This window comes from Atractosteus spatula, chromosome 5 (assembly GCF_055471065.1).
Source record: "Atractosteus spatula isolate fAtrSpa1 chromosome 5, fAtrSpa1.hap1, whole genome shotgun sequence".
NCBI lineage: Eukaryota > Metazoa > Chordata > Actinopteri > Semionotiformes > Lepisosteidae > Atractosteus > Atractosteus spatula.
In genome coordinates this window covers 11,453,455-11,475,393 of record NC_142710.1, presented here as the reverse complement: position 1 = coordinate 11,475,393, position 21,939 = coordinate 11,453,455, and the positions used below count along the sequence as shown (strand labels likewise).

Below are 21,939 nucleotides of genomic sequence, written 5' to 3'. Positions count from 1 at the left end.
CACACTGACTGGACACTCCAGTACATTAACACTGCACTGAGAGAGAGAGAGGGGTTCATACAGACACACTGACTGGACACTCCAGTACATTAACACTGCACTGAGAGAGAGAGGGGTTAATACAGACACACTGACTGGACACTCCAGTACATTAACACTGCACTGAGAGAGAGAGAGGGGTTAATACACACACACTGACTGGACACTCCAGTACATTAACACTGCACTGAGAGAGAGAGGGGTTAATACACACACACTGACTGGACACTCCAGTACATTAACACTGGACTGAGAGAGAGAGGGGGGTTAATACTGACACACTGACTGGACACTCCAGTACATTAACACTGCACTGAGAGAGAGAGGGGTTAATACAGACACACTGACTGGACACTCCAGTACATTAACACTGCACTGAGAGAGAGAGAGGGGTTAATACACACACACTGACTGGACACTCCAGTACATTAACACTGCACTGAGAGAGAGAGGGGTTAATACACCCTGACTGGACACTCCAGTACATTAACACTGCACTGAGAGAGAGAGGGGTTAATACAGACACACTGACTGGACACTCCAGTACATTAACACTGCACTGAGAGAGAGAGAGGGGTTAATACACACACACTGACTGGACACTCCAGTACATTAACACTGCACTGAGAGAGAGAGGGGTTAATACACACACTGACTGGACACTCCAGTACATTAACACTGGACTGAGAGAGAGAGGGGGGTTAATACACACACTGACTGGACATTCCAGTACATTAACACTGCACTGAGAGAGAGAGGGGTTAATACACACACACTGACTGGACACTCCAGTACATTAACACTGCACTGAGAGAGAGAGAGGGGTTAATACTGACACACTGACTGGACACTCCAGTACATTAACACTGCACTGAGAGAGAGAGGGGTTAATACAGACACACTGACTGGACACTCCAGCACATCAACACTGCACTGAGAGAGAGAGGGGTTAATACAGACACACTGACTGGACACTCCAGTACATTAACACTGCACTGAGAGAGAGAGGGGTTAATACAGACACACTGACTGGACACTCCAGTACATTAACACTGCACTGAGAGAGAGGGGGGTTAATACAGACAGGAAGTTTACTTACTCTTTTCCTTCTTCATCAATATCATCCACTTCATACCTGAAAGACAGAGAGAGAATCGGTGTTCTAGGGGACACACAGAGGGACACACAGAGTGATCCCTGTACTGAACAGCCCTGCAGCTCCCAGCACTGGACAGCACTGGACAACACTGATTGGACAACACCGGTCCAACAGGACCGGACCAGAACCACCGGACCAGCTGTCCTCCTGGTGTAACAGGACTGGTCCTGAACCACTGGACCAGCTGTCCTCCTGGTCCAACAGGACCGGACCTGAGCCACTGGACCAGCTGTCCTCCTGGTCCAACAGGACTGGTCCTGAACCACTGGACCAGCTGTCCTCCTGGTCCAACAGGACCGGACCTGAGGCACCGGACCAGCTGTCCTCCTGGTGTAACAGGACTGGACCTGAGCCACTGGACCAGCTGTCCTCCTGGTCCAACAAGACCGGACCTGAGCCACTGGACCAGCTGTCCTCCTGGTCCAACAGGACTGGTCCTGAACCACTGGAACAGCTGTCCTCCTGGTCCAACAGGACTGGTCCTAAACCACTGGACCAGCTGTCCTCCTGGTGTAACAGGACTGGACCTGAGTCACCGGGCCAGCTGTCCTCCTGGTGTAACAGGACTGGACCTGAGCCACTGGACCAGCTGTCCTCCTGGTCCAACAGGACCGGTCCTCTCACAGTCTCAGCTATGGGGAATGCAGTTTCAGCCCGAGCCTCTAAGGCAGCGATGGCAGATGATTGGCTGATGGGCTGGTGGGCTGGTGGGCTGGTGGGCTGATGGGCTGATGGGCTGATGGGCTGGTGGGCTGGTGGGCTGGTGGGCTGATGGGCTGATGGGCTGATGGGCTGGTGGGCTGGTGGGATGATGGGATGATGGGATGATGGGGTGATGGGGTGATGGGATGGTGGGCTGATGGGCTGATGGGCTGATGGGCTGGTGGGATGGTGGGCTGGTGGGCTGGTGGGTTGGTGGGCTGGTGGGCTGATGGGGTGATGGGGTGATGGGCTGGTGGGCTGGTGGGCTGGTGGGCTGGTGGGCTGATGGGCTGATGGGGTGATGGGGTGATGGGGTGATGGGGTGATGGGCTGGTGGGCTGGTGGGCTGGTGGGCTGGTGGGGTGATGGGGTGATGGGGTGATGGGGTGATGGGCTGGTGGGCTGGTGGGCTGATGGGCTGATGGGCTGATGGGCTGATGGCCCAGGGCTGATGAGCTGGTGGGATGGTGGGCTGGTGGGCTGGTGGGGTGATGGGGTGATGGGCTGATGGGGTGATGGGGTGATGGGGTGATGGGGTGATGGGCTGGTGGGGTGATGGGGTGATGGGCTGATGGGCTGATGGGCTGATGGGGTGATGGGGTGATGGGCTGATGGGCTGATGGGCTGATGGGCTGATGGGCTGGTGGGCTGGTGGGGTGATGGGGTGATGGGCTGGTGGGCTGGTGGGCTGGTGGGCTGATGGGCTGATGGGCTGATGGGCTGATGGGCTGGTGGGTTGATGGGATGATGGGATGATGGGATGATGGGGTGATGGGGTGATGGGCTGATGGGCTGATGGGGTGATGGGGTGATGGGGTGATGGGCTGATGGGCTGGTGGGCTGGTGGGCTGGTGGGCTGATGGGCTGATGGGCTGGTGGGCTGGTGGGATGATGGGATGATGGGCTGATGGAGGAGGCGCTCACTTGTTGGTGGAGTGGCTGTAGCTCACGACCTCGGCCAGGATCCACTGCTCGTCGCCGTCCACCGCCTTCACCCGCGCTGCCACCTTGTCGCCCGGCCGTGCCACATAGTCACTGCTGGCCGGCACAGCGCCACACAGGGGTGGAGGACTGGCAGTGCGGAGAGAGGAGAGGGAAGAGGACAGGCCCAGCAGCCGGGTCAGGACAGAACCTCAGACAGGAGAGAAAGGAGGAGGGCGAGAGCTCACAGAGAGAGACAGGAGGAGGACGAGAGCTCACAGAGAGAGAGACAGGAGGAGGATGAGAGCTCACAGAGAGAGAGACAGAGAGACAGGAGGAGGGCGAGAGCTCACAGAGAGAGAGACAGGAGGAGGGTGAGAGCTCACAGAGAGAGAGACAGGAGGAGGACGAGAGCTCACAGAGAGAGAGACAGAGAGACAGGAGGAGGGCGAGAGCTCACAGAGAGAGAGACAGAGAGACAGGAGGAGGGCGAGAGCTCACAGAGAGAGAGACAGAGACAGGAGGAGGGCGAGAGCTCACAGAGAGAGAGAGACAGGAGGAGGGCGAGAGCTCACAGAGAGAGAGACAGGAGGAGGGCGAGAGCTCACAGAGAGAGAGACAGAGAGACAGGAGGAGGACGAGAGCTCACAGAGAGAGAGACAGAGAGACAGGAGGAGGGCGAGAGCTCACAGAGAGAGAGACAGGAGGAGGGTGAGAGCTCACAGAGAGAGAGACAGGAGGAGGGTGAGAGCTCACAGAGAGAGAGACAGGAGGAGGACGAGAGCTCACAGAGAGAGAGACAGGAGGAGGGCGAGAGCTCACAGAGAGACAGGAGGAGGAGGAGAGCTCACAGAGAGAGAGACAGGAGGAGGGCGAGAGCTCACAGAGAGAGAGACAGGAGGAGGGCGAGAGCTCACAGAGAGAGAGACAGGAGGAGGGCGAGAGCTCACAGAGAGAGAGACAGAGAGACAGGAGGAGGGCGAGAGCTCACAGAGAGAGAGACAGAGAGACAGGAGGAGGGCGAGAGCTCACAGAGAGAGAGACAGAGAGACAAGAGGAGGGCGAGAGCTCACAGAGAGAGAGACAGGAGGAGGGCGAGAGCTCACAGAGAGAGACAGAGAGACAGGAGGAGGACGAGAGCTCACAGAGAGAGAGACAGAGAGACAGGAGGAGGGCGAGAGCTCACAGAGAGAGACAGAGAGACAGGAGGAGGACGAGAGCTCACAGAGAGAGAGACAGGAGGAGGACGAGAGCTCACAGAGAGAGAGACAGGAGGAGGACGAGAGCTCACAGAGAGAGACAGAGAGACAGGAGGAGGACGAGAGCTCACAGAGAGAGAGACAGAGAGACAGGAGGAGGGCGAGAGCTCACAGAGAGAGACAGAGAGACAGGAGGAGGACGAGAGCTCACAGAGAGAGAGACAGGAGGAGGACGAGAGCTCACAGAGAGAGAGACAGGAGGAGGACGAGAGCTCACAGAGAGAGACAGAGAGACAGGAGGAGGACGAGAGCTCACAGAGAGAGAGACAGAGAGACAGGAGGAGGGCGAGAGCTCACAGAGAGACAGAGAGACAGGAGGAGGGTGAGAGCTCACAGAGAGAGAGATAGGAGGAGGGCGAGAGCTCACAGAGAGAGACAGAGAGACAGGAGGAGGACGAGAGCTCACAGAGAGAGAGAGACAGAGAGATAGGAGGAGGGCAAGAGCTCACAGAGAGAGACAGAGAGACAGGAGGAGGGCGAGAGCTCACAGAGAGAGACAGAGAGACAGGAGGAGGGCGAGAGCTCACAGAGAGACAGGAGGAGGGCGAGAGCTCACAGAGAGAGAGACAGGAGGAGGACGAGAGCTCACAGAGAGAGACAGAGACAGGAGGAGGGCGAGAGCTCACAGAGAGAGACAGAGAGACAGGAGGAGGACGAGAGCTCACAGAGAGAGAGACAGAGAGACAGGAGGAGGGCGAGAGCTCACAGAGAGAGAGACAGAGAGACAGGAGGAGGGCGAGAGCTCACAGAGAGAGAGACAGGAGGAGGGCGAGAGCTCACAGAGAGAGAGACAGAGAGACAGGAGGAGGACGAGAGCTCACAGAGAGAGAGACACAGAGACAGGAGGAGGGCGAGAGCTCACAGAGAGAGAGACAGGAGGAGGGCGAGAGCTCACAGAGAGAGACAGAGAGACAGGAGGAGGGTGAGAGCTCACAGAGAGAGAGACAGAGAGACAGGAGGAGGGCGAGAGCTCACAGAGAGAGACAGAGAGACAGGAGGAGGACGAGAGCTCACAGAGAGAGAGACAGGAGGAGGACGAGAGCTCACAGAGAGAGAGACAGGAGGAGGACGAGAGCTCACAGAGAGAGACAGAGAGACAGGAGGAGGACGAGAGCTCACAGAGAGAGAGACAGAGAGACAGGAGGAGGGCGAGAGCTCACAGAGAGAGACAGAGAGACAGGAGGAGGGTGAGAGCTCACAGAGAGAGAGACAGAGAGACAAGAGGAGGGCGAGAGCTCACAGAGAGAGAGACAGAGACAGGAGGAGGGCGAGAGCTCACAGAGAGAGAGACAGGAGGAGGACGAGAGCTCACAGAGAGAGACAGAGAGACAGGAGGAGGACGAGAGCTCACAGAGAGAGAGACAGAGAGACAAGAGGAGGGCGAGAGCTCACAGAGAGAGACAGAGAGACAGGAGGAGGGTGAGAGCTCACAGAGAGACGGGAGGAGGACGAGAGCTCACAGAGAGAGACAGAGAGACAGGAGGAGGACGAGAGCTCACAGAGAGAGAGACAGAGACAGGAGGAGGGCGAGAGCTCACAGAGAGACAGGAGGAGGACGAGAGCTCACAGAGAGAGAGACAGGAGGAGGGCGAGAGCTCACAGAGAGAGACAGAGAGACAGGAGGAGGACGAGAGCTCACAGAGAGAGAGACAGAGAGACAGGAGGAGAGTGAGAGAGAGAGAGACAGACAGGAAGAGAGGAGAGGAGTGAGAGGAGTCAGGAGCTCAGACAGGTGCTGTCTCACCTCTCCCCAGGCTTGCCGATCCACAGGGGCAGCGTCATGGCGGACTGCTGCAGCAGGGTCATCAGCACCCCCCGGCGCATCGTCTTCCTGGGGGGGTCGCTGTCACTGTACACCCCCGCCATCTTCGCCGCTGAGCGGGGAGGGGGAGAGGGGTTAACACAGCGCCCCCTACAGACAGCGCCCACCCCCAGACACAGCGCCCACCTGAGACACAGCACCCACCCTCACACCCCGAGACACAGCACCCACTGAGACACAGCGCCCCTACAGACAGCACCCACCCCGAGACACAGCACCCCTACAGACAGCGCCCACCCCGAGACACAGCACCCACCCTCACACCCCGAGACACAGCACCCACTGAGACACAGCGCCCCTACAGACAGCACCCACCCCGAGACACAGCACCCCTACAGACAGCGCCCACCTGAGACACAGCACCCCTACAGACAGCACCCACTGAGACACAGCACCCACCCTCACACCCCCAGACACAGCGCCCACTGAGACACAGCACCCCTACAGACAGCACCCACTGAGACACAGCACCCACCCTCACACCCCGAGACACAGCACCCACTGAGACACAGCACCCCTACAGACAGCACCCACTGAGACACAGCACCCACCGAGACACAGCGCCCCTACAGACAGCGCCCACCCCGAGACACAGCACCCCTACAGACAGCACCCACCCCGAGACACAGCACCCACTGAAACACAGCACCCCCTACAGACAGCACCCACCCTGAGATACAGCACCCACTGAGACACAGCGCCCCTACAGACAGCGCCCACCTGAGACACAGCACCCACCCTCACACCCCGAGACACAGCACCCACTGAGACACAGCGCCCCTACAAACAGCGCCCACCCCGAGACACAGCACCCACTGAGACACAGCGCCCCTACAGACAGCACCCACCTGAGACACAGCACCCACCCTCACACCCCGAGACACAGCACCCACTGAGACACAGCGCCCCTACAGACAGCACCCACTGAGACACAGCGCCCCTACAGACAGCGCCCACCCCGAGACACAGCACCCACTGAGACACAGCGCCCCTACAGACAGCACCCACCTGAGACACAGCACCCACCCTCACACCCCGAGACACAGCACCCACTGAGACACAGCGCCCCTACAGACAGCACCCACTGAGACACAGCGCCCCTACAGACAGCGCCTACCCTGAGACACAGCACCCACTGAGACACAGCGCCCCTACAGACAGCACCCACCCCGAGACACAGCACCCACTGAGACACAGCGCCCCTACAGACAGCACCCACTGAGACACAGCACCCACTGAGACACAGCGCCCCTACAGACAGCACCCACCTGAGACACAGCGCCCCCTACAGACAGCACCCACCCTGAGACACAGCACCCACCGAGACACAGCGCCCCTACAGACAGCGCCCACCCCGAGACACAGCACCCCTACAGACAGCACCCACCCCGAGACACAGCACCCACTGAAACACAGCACCCCCTACAGACAGCACCCACCCTGAGATACAGCACCCACCCTCACACCCCGAGACACAGCACCCACCCTCACACCCCGAGACAGAGCGCCCCTACAGACAGCACCCACCCTGAGACACAGCACCCACTGAGACACAGCGCCCCTACAGACAGCGCCCACCTGAGACACAGCGCCCCCTACAGACAGCGCCCACCTGAGACACAGCGCCCACCCTCACACCCCGAGACACAGCACCCACTGAGACACAGCGCCCTTACAAACAGCGCCCACCCCGAGACACAGCACCCACTGAGACACAGCGCCCCTACAGACAGCACCCACCTGAGACACAGCACCCACTGAGACACAGCGCCCCTACAGACAGCGCCCACCTGAGACACAGCGCCCCCTACAGACAGCACCCACCTGAGACACAGCGCCCACCCTCACACCCCGAGACACAGCACCCACCCTCACACCCCGAGACACAGCGCCCACCTAAGACACAGCACCCCTACAGACAGCGCCCACCTGAGACACAGCGCCCCTACAGACAGCACACACCCCGAGACACAGCGCCCCTACAGACAGCACCCACCCCGAGACACAGCGCCCACCCTCACACCCCGAGACACAGCACCCACTGAGACACAGCGGCCCTACAGACAGCGCACACCCTGAGACACAGCACCCACTGAGACACAGCGCCCCTACAGACAGCACCCACCCTGAGACACAGCACCCACCCTCACACCCCGAGACACAGCACCCACTGAGACACAGCGCCCCTACAGACAGCACCCACTGAGACACAGCACCCACTGAGACACAGCGCCCCTACAGACAGCGCCCACCTGAGACACAGCACCCACTGAGACACAGCGCCCCTACAGACAGCGCCCACCTGAGACACAGCACCCTCTACAGACAGCACCCACCCCGAGACACAGCGCCCCTACAGACAGCACACACCCCCAGACACAGCACCCACCCTCACACCCCGAGACACAGCACCCACTGAGACACAGCGCCCCTACAGACAGCACCCACTGAGACACAGCACCCACTGAGACACAGCGCCCCTACAGACAGCACCCACCTGAGACACAGCACCCACCCTCACACCCCGAGACACAGCACCCACTGAGACACAGCGCCCCTACAGACAGCACCCACTGAGACACAGCACCCACTGAGACACAGCGCCCCCTACAGACAGCACCCACCCCGAGACACAGCACCCACCCTCACACCCCGAGACACAGCACCCACCGAGACACAGCGCCCCTACAGACAGCATCCACCTGAGACACAGCACCCACCCTCACACCCCGAGACACAGCACCCACTGAGACACAGCGCCCCTACAGACAGCACCCACCCTGAGACACAGCGCCCCTACAGACAGCACCCACCCCGAGACACAGCGCCCACCCTCACACCCAGAGACACAGCACCCACTGAGACACAGCGCCCCTACAGACAGCACCCACCCTGAGACACAGCACCCACCCTCACACCCCGAGACACAGCACCCACTGAGACACAGCACCCCTACAGACAGCACCCACTGAGACACAGCACCCACTGAGACACAGCGCCCCTACAGACAGCGCCCACCTGAGACACAGCGCCCCCTACAGACAGCGCCCACCTGAGACACAGCGCCCACCCTCACACCCCGAGACACAGCACCCACCCTCACACCCCGAAACACAGCACCCACTGAGACACAGCGCCCCTACAGACAGCACCCACTGAGACACAGCACCCACTGAGACACAGTGCCCCTACAGACAGCGCCCACCTGAGACACAGCGCCCACCCTCACACCCCGAGACACAGCACCCACTGAGACACAGCGCCCCTACAGACAGCACCCACTGAGACACAGCACCCACTGAGACACAGCGCCCCTACAGACAGCGCCCACCTGAGACACAGCACCCACCCTCACACCCCGAGACACAGCGCCCACCTAAGACACAGCGCCCCTACAGACAGCGCCCACCTGAGACACAGCGCCCCCTACAGACAGCACCCACCCCGAGACACAGCGCCCACCCTCACACCCCGAGACACAGCACCCACTGAGACACAGCGGCCCTACAGACAGCGCCCACCCTGAGACACAGCACCCACTGAGACACAGCGCCCCTACAGACAGCGCCCACCTGAGACACAGCGCCCCCTACAGACAGCACCCACCCTCACACCCCGAGACACAGCGCCCACCTAAGACACAGCGCCCCTACAGACAGCGCCCACCTGAGACACAGCGCCCCCTACAGACAGCACCCACCCCGAGACACAGCGCCCACCCTCACACCCCGAGACACAGCACCCACTGAGACACAGCGGCCCTACAGACAGCGCCCACCCTGAGACACAGCACCCACTGAGACACAGCGCCCCTACAGACAGCACCCACCCTGAGACACAGCACCCACCCTCACACCCCGAGACACAGCACCCACTGAGACACAGCGCCCCTACAGACAGCACCCACTGAGACACAGCACCCACTGAGACACAGCGCCCCTACAGACAGCGCCCACCTGAGACACAGCACCCACTGAGACACAGCGCCCCTACAGACAGCGCCCACCTGAGACACAGCACCCTCTACAGACAGCACCCACCCCGAGACACAGCGCCCCTACAGACAGCACACACCCCCAGACACAGCACCCACCCTCACACCCCGAGACACAGCACCCACTGAGACACAGCGCCCCTACAGACAGCACCCACTGAGACACAGCGCCCCTACAGACAGCACCCACCTGAGACACAGCACCCACCCTCACACCCCGAGACACAGCACCCACTGAGACACAGCGCCCCTACAGACAGCACCCACTGAGACACAGCACCCACTGAGACACAGCGCCCCCTACAGACAGCACCCACCCCGAGACACAGCACCCACCGAGACACAGCGCCCCTACAGACAGCACCCACCTGAGACACAGCACCCACCCTCACACCCCGAGACACAGCACCCACTGAGACACAGCGCCCCTACAGACAGCACCCACCCTGAGACACAGCGCCCCTACAGACAGCACCCACCCCGAGACACAGCGCCCACCCTCACACCCAGAGACACAGCACCCACTGAGACACAGCGCCCCTACAGACAGCACCCACCCTGAGACACAGCACCCACCCTCACACCCCGAGACACAGCACCCACTGAGACACAGCACCCCTACAGACAGCACCCACTGAGACACAGCACCCACTGAGACACAGCGCCCCTACAGACAGCGCCCACCTGAGACACAGCGCCCCCTACAGACAGCGCCCACCTGAGACACAGCGCCCACCCTCACACCCCGAGACACAGCACCCACCCTCACACCCCGAAACACAGCACCCACTGAGACACAGCGCCCCTACAGACAGCACCCACTGAGACACAGCACCCACTGAGACACAGTGCCCCTACAGACAGCGCCCACCTGAGACACAGCACCCCTACAGACAGCACACACCCCCAGACACAGCACCCACCCTCACACCCCGAGACACAGCACCCACTGAGACACAGCGCCCCTACAGACAGCACCCACCCCGAGACACAGCACCCACTGAGACACAGCGCCCCTACAGACAGCGCCCACCTGAGACACAGCGCCCCCTACAGACAGCACCCACCCTCACACCCCGAGACACAGCGCCCACCTAAGACACAGCGCCCCTACAGACAGCGCCCACCTGAGACACAGCGCCCCCTACAGACAGCACCCACCCCGAGACACAGCGCCCACCCTCACACCCCGAGACACAGCACCCACTGAGACACAGCGGCCCTACAGACAGCGCCCACCCTGAGACACAGCACCCACTGAGACACAGCGCCCCTACAGACAGCACCCACCCCGAAACACAGCGCCCCTACAGACAGCACACACCCCCAGACACAGCACCCACCCTCACACCCCGAGACACAGCACCCACTGAGACACAGCGCCCCTACAGACAGCACCCACTGAGACACAGCACCCACTGAGACACAGCGCCCCTACAGACAGCGCCCACCTGAGACACAGCACCCACCCTCACACCCCGAGACACAGCACCCACTGAGACACAGCGCCCCTACAGACAGCACCCACCTGAGACACAGCGCCCCCTACAGACAGCACCCACCCCGAGACACAGCACCCACCCTCACACCCCGAGACACAGCACCCACTGAGACAGAGCGCCCCTACAGACAGCACCCACTGAGACACAGCACCCACTGAGACACAGCGCCCCTACAGACAGCACCCACCCTGAGACACAGCACCCACCCTCACACCCCGAGACACAGCACCCACTGAGACACAGCGCCCCTACAGACAGCACCCACCCCGAGACACAGCGCCCCTACAGACAGCACCCACTCCCAGACACAGCGCCCACCTGAGACACAGCGCCCCCTACAGACAGCACCCACCCCGAGACACAGCACCCACCGAGACACAGCGCCCCTACAGACAGCACCCACCTGAGACACAGCACCCACCCTCACACCCGGAGACACAGCACCCACTGAGACACAGCGCCCCTACAGACAGCACCCACCCTGAGACACAGCGCCCCTACAGACAGCACCCACCCCGAGACACAGCACCCACCCTCACACCCCGAGCCCCCTACAGACAGCACCCACTCCCAGACAGCACCCACCACGAGACACAGCGCCCCCTACAGACAGCACCCACCCCGAGACACAGCACCCCTACAGACAGCACCCACCCTGAGACACAGCACCCACTGAGACACAGCGCCCCTACAGACAGCGCCCACCTGAGACACAGCACCCCTACAGACAGCACCCACCCTGAGACACAGCACCCACTGAGACACAGCGCCCCTACAGACAGCGCCCACCTGAGACACAGCGCCCCCTACAGACAGCACCCACCCTCACACAACAAAACACAGCGCCCCTACAGACAGAATCGATTTGTGAGGGCTGCGAGTGTGCTGAGTTAAGTCAAACACACTCTCCCACAGACACACACACACACACACACACACACACTCTCCCACACACACACACTCTCCCACAGACACACACGCCCACTGCCCACTGCCCACTGCCCACTGCCCACTGCCCACTGCCCACTGCCCACTGCCCACAGACTCACCAATGCGTCTCTCCTCCAGCAGTGACTTGATCTCAGCGATCTTGTCAAGAGCATGTCGGAGAATACTGAGACAGGAGAGACAGGAGGTCAGAGTGTCTGAGAATACTGAGACAGGAGAGACAGGAGGTCAGAGTGTGGGAGAATACTGAGACAGGAGAGACAGGAGGTCAGAGTGTCTGAGAATACTGAGACAGGAGAGACAGGAGGTCAGAGTGTCTGAGAATACTGAGACAGGAGAGACAGGAGGTCAGAGTGTGGGAGAATACTGAGACAGGAGAGACAGGAGGTCAGAGTGTCTGAGAATACTGAGACAGGAGAGACAGGAGGTCAGAGTGTCTGAGAATACTGAGACAGGAGAGACAGGAGGTCAGAGTGTGGGAGAATACTGAGACAGGAGAGACAGGAGGTCAGAGTGTGGGAGAATACTGAGACAGGAGAGACAGGAGGTCAGAGTGTGGGAGAATACTGAGACAGGAGAGACAGGAGGTCAGAGTGTCTGAGAATACTGAGACAGGAGAGACAGGAGGTCAGAGTGTGGGAGAATACTGAGACAGGAGAGACAGGAGGTCAGAGTGTCTGAGAATACTGAGACAGGACAGACAGGAGGTCAGAGTGTCTGAGAATACTGAGACAGGAGAGACAGGAGGTCAGAGTGTCTGAGAATACTGAGACAGGAGAGACGGGAGGTCAGAGTGTCTGAGAATACTGAGACAGGAGAGACAGGAGGTCAGAGTGTCTGAGAATACTGAGACCGGAGAGACGGGAGGTCAGAGTGTCTGAGAATACTGAGACAGGAGAGACGGGAGGTCAGAGTGTCTGAGAATACTGAGACAGGAGAGACGGGAGGTCAGAGTGTGGGAAAATACTGAGACAGGAGAGACAGGAGGACAGAGTGTCTGAGAATACTGAGACAGGAGAGACGGGAGGTCAGAGTTTCTGAGAATACTGAGACAGGAGAGACGGGAGGTCAGAGTGTCTGAGAATACTGAGACAGGAGAGACGGGAGGTCAGAGTGTCTGAGAATACTGAGACAGGAGAGACGGGAGGTCAGAGTGTGGGAGAATACTGAGACAGGAGAGACGGGAGGACAGAGTGTCTGAGAATACTGAGACAGGAGAGACAGGAGGTCAGAGTGTCTGAGAATACTGAGACAGGAGAGACAGGAGGTCAGAGTGTGGGAGAATACTGAGACAGGAGAGACGGGAGGTCAGAGTGTGGGAGAATACTGAGACAGGAGAGACAGGAGGTCAGAGTGTCTGAGAATACTGAGACAGGAGAGACAGGAGGTCAGAGTGTCTGAGAATACTGAGACAGGAGAGACAGGAGGTCAGAGTGTCTGAGAATACTGAGACAGGAGAGACGGGAGGTCAGAGTGTCTGAGAATACTGAGACAGGAGAGACAGGAGGTCAGAGTGTGGGAGAATACTGAGACAGGAGAGACAGGAGGTCAGAGTGTCTGAGAATACTGAGACAGGAGAGACAGGAGGTCAGAGTGTCTGAGAATACTGAGACAGGAGAGACAGGAGGTCAGAGTGTGGGAGAATACTGAGACAGGAGAGACAGGAGGTCAGAGTGTGGGAGAATACTGAGACAGGAGAGACGGGAGGTCAGAGTGTGGGAGAATACTGAGACAGGAGAGACAGGAGGTCAGAGTGTCTGAGAATACTGAGACAGGAGAGACAGGAGGTCAGAGTGTCTGAGAATACTGAGACAGGAGGTCAGAGTGTGGGAGAATACTGAGACAGGAGAGACAGGAGGTCAGAGTGTCTGAGAATACTGAGACAGGAGAGACAGGAGGTCAGAGTGTGGGAGAATACTGAGACAGGAGAGACGGGAGGTCAGAGTGTGGGAGAATACTGAGACAGGAGAGACAGGAGGTCAGAGTGTCTGAGAATACTGAGACCGGAGAGACGGGAGGTCAGAGTGTCTGAGAATACTGAGACAGGAGAGACAGGAGGTCAGAGTGTCTGAGAATACTGAGACAGGAGAGACGGGAGGTCGGAGTGTGGGAGAATACTGAGACAGGAGAGACGGGAGGTCAGAGTGTCTGAGAATACTGAGACAAGAGAGACAGGAGGTCAGAGTGTGGGAGAATACTGAGACAGGAGAGACAGGAGAGACAGGAGGTCAGAGTGTGGGAGAATACTGAGACAGGAGAGACAGGAGGTCAGAGTGTCTGAGAATACTGAGACAGGAGAGACGGGAGGTCAGAGTGTCTGAGAATACTGAGACAGGAGAGACGGGAGGTCAGAGTGTGGGAGAATACTGAGACAGGAGAGACGGGAAGTCAGAGTGTCTGAGAATACTGAGACAGGAGAGACGGGAGGTCAGAGTGTGGGAGAATACTGAGACAGGAGAGACAGGAGGACAGAGTGTCTGAGAATACTGAGACAGGAGAGAGAGGAGGTCAGAGTGTGGGAGAATACTGAGACAGGAGAGAGAGGAGGTCAGAGTGTCTGAGAATACTGAGACAGGAGAGACAGGAGGTCAGAGTGTCTGAGAATACTGAGACAGGAGAGACAGGAGGTCAGAGTGTGGGAGAATACTGAGACAGGAGAGACGGGAGGTCAGAGTGTGGGAGAATACTGAGACAGGAGAGACGGGAGGTCAGAGTGTCTGAGAATACTGAGACAGGAGAGACGGGAGGTCAGAGTGTCTGAGAATACTGAGACCGGAGAGACGGGAGGTCAGAGTGTCTGAGAATACTGAGACAGGAGAGACAGGAGGTCAGAGTGTGGGAGAATACTGAGACAGGAGAGACAGGAGGTCAGAGTGTCTGAGAATACTGAGACAGGAGAGACAGGAGGTCAGAGTCTGGGAGAATACTGAGACAGGAGAGACAGGAGGTCAGAGTGTGGGAGAATACTGAGACAGGAGAGACGGGAGGTCAGAGTGTGGGAGAATACTGAGACAGGAGAGACAGGAGGTCAGGGTGTCTTTCACTCACTGATCCGACGAGCCGGCGAGTCCAGACAGACCCACAGTTAACACCCACACCCACTCCAGAACAACTGTCTCACTCACCTGCACTCTGCCTCTGCGTCAGCCTTCGCTGTGGTATACAACCCCCTGAGCTTCGTCCGGTAATATGGAGACGCTGAAGAGACAGACAGAGAGACGGGTCAGTACACACACACTGACTGGACACTCCAGTACATTAACACTGCACTGAGAGAGAGAGGGGTTAATACACACACACTGACTGGACACTCCAGTACATTAACACTGCACTGAGAGAGAGAGGGGGGTTAATACAGACACACTGACTGGACACTCCAGTACATTAACACTGCACTGAGAGAGAGAGAGGGGTTAATACACACACTGACTGGACACTCCAGTACATTAACACTGCACTGAGAGAGAGAGAGAGGGGTTAATAGACACACACTGACTGGACACTCCAGTACATTAACACTGCACTGAGAGAGAGGGGGGTTAATACAGACACACTGACTGGACACTCCAGTACATGAACACTGCACTGAGAGAGAGAGAGGGGTTAATACAGACACACTGACTGGACACTCCAGTACATTAACACTGTACTGAGAGAGAGAGAGGGGTTAATACACACACACTGACTGGACACTCCAGTACATTAACACTGCACTGAGAGAGAGAGGGGTTAATACACACACACTGACTGGACACTCCAGTACATTAACACTGCACTGAGAGAGAGAGGGGTTAATACAGACACACTGACTGGACACTCCAGTACATTAACACTGCACTGAGAGAGAGAGGGGTTAATACAGACACACTGACTGGACACTCCAGTACATTAACACTGCACTGAGAGAGAGAGGGGTTAATATACACACACTGACTGGACACTCCAGTACATTAACACTGCACTGAGAGAGAGAGGGGTTAATACACACACACTGACTGGACACTCCAGTACATTAACACAGCACTGAGAGAGAGAGGGGTTAATACAGACACACTGACTGGACACTCCAGTACATTAACACAGCACTGAGAGAGAGAGGGGTTAATACAGACACACTGACTGGACACTCCAGTACATCAACACTGCACTGAGAGAGAGAGGGGTTAATACAGACACACTGACTGGACACTCCAGTACATTAACACTGCACTGAGAGAGAGAGGGGTTAATACACACACACTGACTGGACACTCCAGTACATTAACACTGCACTGAGAGAGAGAGGGGTTAATACAGACAGACTGACTGCACACTCCAGTACATTAACACTGCACTGAGAGAGAGAGGGGTTAATACAGACACACTGACTGGACACTCCAGTACATTAACACTGCACTGAGAGAGAGAGAGAGGGGTTAATACAGACACACTGACTGGACACTCCAGTACATTAACACTGCACTGAGAGAGAGAGGGGTTAATACACACACACTGACTGGACACTCCAGTACATTAACACTGCACTGAGAGAGAGAGGGGTTAATACACACACACTGACTGGACACTCCAGTACATTAACACTGCACTGAGAGAGAGGGGGGTTAATACACACACACTGACTGGACACTCCAGTACATTAACACTGCACTGAGAGAGAGAGAGGGGGGAGTCTCACTCTTGTTCTCGGTCTGCATCCTCTCGTGAGTCTTCTGGATGTTGAGCAGGTTGTGTTCACTGCGAGAGCGCTCCTCCTGTGGCGAGAGAGACAGTGAGACACGGGCGGGGCAGGGGGGCAGGGGGGCAGGGGGGCAGGGGGGCAGACCTGCTCTCTCTCCTCTCTCACCTGCGTCTGCTTGATCAGCTGGTGCAGCTCACCCAGCAGCTCGGAGATCTTGGTATCAGCAGAGACGAGAGCCATGATCTGAGGAGAGACAGACAGGTCACTGACCACTGAAACCCACTGCTGCCCAGGCCACTGGTCAGTACAGACCCCAGGACACTGTCACTAAGAGTAGGGGTGTCCAGGCCACTGGTCAGTACAGATCCCAGGACACTGTCAGTAAGAGTAGGGGTGTCCAGTCCACTGGTCAGTACAGACCCCAGGACACTGTCAGTAAGAGTAGGGGTGTCCAGTCCACTGGTCAGTACAGATCCCAGGACACTGTCAGTAAGAGTAGGGGTGTCCAGTCCACTGGTCAGTACAGATCCCAGGGCACTGTCAGTAAGAGTAGGGGTGTCCAGTCCACTGGTCAGTACAGACCCCAGGACACTGTCAGTAAGAGTAGGGGTGTCCAGTCCACTGGTCAGTACAGATCCCAGGACACTGTCAGTAAGAGTAGGGGTGTCCAGTCCACTGGTCAGTACAGATCCCAGGACACTGTCAGTAAGAGTAGGGGTGTCCTGACTGCTGGTCAGTACAGATCCCAGGACACTGTCAGTAAGAGTAGGGGTGTCCAGTCCTCTGGTCAGTACAGATCCCAGGACACTGTCAGTGGTCAGTCGGGAGGTGAAACATGCGGACACAAGCACAGGTAGTCAGACTGTCCCGGATCCAGCACCAGGACCAGGACCAGGACCAGGACCAGCTCCAGGACCAGCTCCAGCTCCAGCACCAGCTCCAGCTCCAGGACCAGGACCAGGACCAGGACCAGCTCCAGCACCAGCTCCAGCTCCAGCTCCAGCTCCAGGACCAGGACCAGGACCAGGACCAGGACCAGCTCCAGCACCAGCACCAGCTCCAGCTCCAGCTCCAGCTCCAGGACCAGGACCAGGACCAGGACCAGGACCAGGACCAGGCTGTCGGTCGGGTACAGACATCGCCTCGCCCACCGGGGGCAGAGCCCGTTATCACTGTCGCTATCGTCGCCATTACTGGTATTTACTCACGCTCGCTGGGCCGGAGTCCGGTCCCGGCTGCTGCGCTCCACGGCGCCCTGACCAGCTTCACGCCGCACGACCCGCTCTCTTGCGGCTTGTCGGTCCCGACAGCGCTAGCGCCGAGGCCGCCGCGGAGCAGCGTGTCCGCAATCACGTGACGGGGGCGCGGAAGGCCGCGGCGACGGGTGCCGGCGAGGGACGTACAGAGCCGCGGCCGGACGAGCGCTGCCGGCGGGGAAAGGAGAGAGAGAGAGAAGCTGAGGCTCTCGCTCACGGCTCCTCCAGAGCGACGTGAAATCCAGTCCAACCGTGTTGTCTAAACAGGAGACGCTGTGCTTCACCACCACCCCTCCAGATCCAGACACACACAGACAGCGTCACACTGCTCCCCACCAGGCCTGGAGGACCAAGGCAGTGTGGGAGCTGTAGTTTTTCTGATAGAATGATGGTGTGGGACCTATAGTCCAGTCAGAAGGGCACTGTGGGAGCTGTAGTCTCTTTAGCAGGGCATTGTGGGAGCTGCAGTCCCTTGAGCAGGGCAGTGTGGGAGCTGTAGTCTTTTGAACATGGCAGTGTGGGAGCTGTAGTCTCTTGAGCAGGGCAGTGTGGGAGCTGTAGTCACTTAAGAAGGGCAGTGTGGGAGCTGTAGTCTCTGGAGAAGAGCAGTGTGGGAGCTGTAGTCTCTTGAGAAGAGCAGTGTTGGAGCTCTCTTCTATTCAAATTCAAATTCAAATTCCTGCCTCTCTCCTACCCCTCCCCACCCCCCCCGGTCCTGTCTCCCGTGGCATGTGGAGAACGTGCAGGAGAGGGAGAGAGAGAGGGAGGGAACACAGTCTAATTCAGTACAGACGGGAACATCTGAAAACTTAAAAACAACAACAGAGCACGTGCAGAGAGAAGGGACGTTTCGCAATCGCGTGACTCAACCCTTTGCCTCCGGCTTGGAACAAAAACAGAAAATCTTCAGAGGGATGATATCCAGGATTTCTCACTGATACCAGGAATCTGCATCCAGAATCCCCAAACCAGCCAGAACCAGAACACATTCCCAGATCAGTGTGTGATCTCCTGTCCCAGCCTGAGGAACAGACAGTGAGCCTGTCTCTCAATAATAATAATACAGTGTGTGATCTCCTGTCCCAGCCTGAGGAACAGTGAGCCTGTCTCTCAGTAATAATAATACAGTGTGTGATCTCCTGTCCCAGCCTGAGGAACAGACAGTGAGCCCGTCTCTCAATAATAATAATACAGTGTGTGATCTCCTGTCCCAGCCTGAGGAACAGACAGTGAGCCTGTCTCTCAATAATAATAATACAGTGTGTGATCTCCTGTCCCAGCCTGAGGAACAGACAGTGAGCCTGTCTCTCAATAATAATAATACAGTGTGTGATCTCCTGTCCCAGCCTGAGGAACAGTGAGCCTGTCTCTCAGTAATAATAATACAGTGTGTGATCTCCTGTCCCAGCCTGAGGAACAGACAGTGAGCCCGTCTCTCAATAATAATAATACAGTGTGTGATCTCCTGTCCCAGCCTGAGGAACAGACAGTGAGCCTGTCTCTCAATAATAATAATACAGTGTGTGATCTCCTGTCCCAGCCTGAGGAACAGACAGTGAGCCTGTCTCTCAATAATAATAATACAGTGTGTGATCTCCTGTCCCAACCTGAGGAACAGACAGTGAGCCTGTCTCTCAGTAATAATAATACAGTGTGTGATCTCCTGTCCCAGCCTGAGGAACAGACAGTGAGCCTGTCTCTCAATAATAATAATACAGTGTGTGATCTCCTGTCCCAGCCTGAGGAACAGACAGTGAACCTGTCTCTCAATAATAATAATACAGTGTGTGATCTCCTGTCCCAGCCTGAGGAACAGTGAGCCCGTCTCTCAATAATAATAATACAGTGTGTGATCTCCTGTCCCAGCCTGAGGAACAGACAGTGAGCCTATCTCTCAATAATAATAATACAGTGTGTGATCTCCTGTCCCAGCCTGAGGAACAGACAGTGAGCCTGTCTCTCAGTAATAATAATACAGTGTGTGATCTCCTGTCCCAGCCTGAGGAACAGACAGTGAGCCTGTCTCTCAGTAATGTTCTTTGTGTTATATGTCGTGTATAAATGTTTTAAGATGTATTTGAACTGTAAATGTCTGCAGACGTTGGATTGATTGTATCTGCTTTGGCAATACCGTGATGGTCACACTAAAGCTTCTTGCGTGAACTGGAGGAGAGAAAGGGGTTAATATGGAGTGTGGCTCACTGCTGTAATAACAGGATTGCTCTCTCTAACTCACCCTGCCCACAGGAAGAGGGCACTCAGCTCATGTTTATTCTGGGAGAGCCTGCTGGAACTTTCTTGAATTGTACTGGACGTTTCTCTGGGAGTCTCTCACTCCTTCCTGTAATACACACAGGCCTCTGCACCACAGCCCTGTGTCAGAGTGAGTGTGAGACAGGAGATCACACAAAGGGCTCTGTGACTCAGGAACTGCGCCTGGGGCTGGGAGGTTGCTGGTTCGAATCCCGTGGCCCAACAGAGGAATCCTACTCCGTTGGGCCCCTGAGCAAGGCCCTGAACCCCAGCTGCTCCAGGGGTGCTGTATAAATGTCTGACCCTGCACTCTGACCCCCAGCTCCTCTCCCTGTGTGTGTGTGTGTGTGTGTGTATGTGTGTGTGTGTGTCTCCTGGAGAACGAGCTGGGATCTGTGAGAAGACACCCTCCTCACACAGGAGAATGTAGACGGCCGATACAGCGATCAAGTCCTCTGTCTTATCGATTATTATTACTGAGAGACGGGCTCACTGTTCCTCAGGCTGGGACAGGAGATCACACACTGTATTATTATTATTGAGAGACAGGCTCACTGTCTGTTCCTCAGGCTGGGACAGGAGATCACACACTGTATTATTATTATTGAGAGACAGGCTCACTGTCTGTTCCTCAGGCTGGGACAGGAGATCACACACTGTATCATTATTATTGAGAGACAGGCTCACTGTTCCTCAGGCTGGGACAGGAGATCACACACTGTATTATTATTATTGAGAGACAGGCTCACTGTCTGTTCCTCAGGCTGGGACAGGAGATCACACACTGTATTATTATTATTGAGAGACAGGCTCACTGTCTGTTCCTCAGGCTGGGACAGGAGATCACACACTGTATTATTATTATTGAGAGACAGGCTCACTGTTCCTCAGGCTGGGACAGGAGATCACACACTGTATTATTATTATTGAGAGACAGGCTCACTGTCTGTACCTCAGGCTGGGACAGGAGATCACACACTGTATTATTATTATTGAGAGACAGGCTCACTGTCTGTTCCTCAGGCTGGGACAGGAGATCACACACTGTATTATTATTATTGAGAGACAGGCTCACTGTCTGTTCCTCAGGCTGGGACAGGAGATCACACACTGTATTATTATTATTGAGAGACAGGCTCACTGTCTGTTCCTCAGGCTGGGACAGGAGATCACACACTGTATTATTATTATTGGGAGACAGGCTCACTGTCTGTTCCTCAGGCTGGGACCGAGATCACACACTGTATTATTATTATTGAGAGACAGGCTCACTGTCTGTTCCTCAGGCTGGGACAGGAGATCACACACTGTATTATTATTATTGAGAGACAGGCTCACTGTCTGTTCCTCAGGCTGGGACAGGAGATCACACACTGTATTATTATTATTGAGAGACAGGCTCACTG

At 56.9% G+C, this 21,939-nt stretch overlaps 1 protein-coding gene across 1 annotated transcript; it reads right to left on the bottom strand.

Moving 5' to 3' along the window:
- Positions 1–1,119: 1,119 nt before the first annotated feature.
- sgf29 (SAGA complex associated factor 29) lies at positions 1,120–18,373 on the bottom strand. Its single transcript, XM_088915643.1, has 8 exons — positions 18,233–18,373; positions 17,190–17,267; positions 17,022–17,097; positions 15,472–15,544; positions 12,448–12,512; positions 5,825–5,954; positions 2,825–2,971; positions 1,120–1,174 (listed from the first exon to the last, which is right to left on the bottom strand). The coding sequence occupies exons 2-8, from the start codon at positions 17,262–17,264 to the stop codon at positions 1,135–1,137; spliced, it is 606 nt and encodes a 201-aa protein (XP_088771769.1). The 5' UTR covers positions 17,265–17,267; positions 18,233–18,373; the 3' UTR covers positions 1,120–1,134.
- Between the last annotated feature and the right edge of the window lie 3,566 nt (positions 18,374–21,939).

Bases quoted from the DNA above. Each gene is read 5' to 3' on its own strand.
- sgf29 (XM_088915643.1), bottom strand. From the start codon at position 17,264: ATGGCTCTCGTCTCTGCTGATACCAAGATCTCCGAGCTGCTGGGTGAG. The intron at 2,972-5,824 runs GTGAGACAGCAC...CCGCACTGCCAG, and splicing joins ATCGGCAAGCCTGGGGAGAG to TCCTCCACCCCTGTGTGGCG. The intron at 1,175-2,824 runs GTGAGCGCCTCC...TCTGTCTTTCAG, and splicing joins TACAGCCACTCCACCAACAA to GTATGAAGTGGATGATATTG.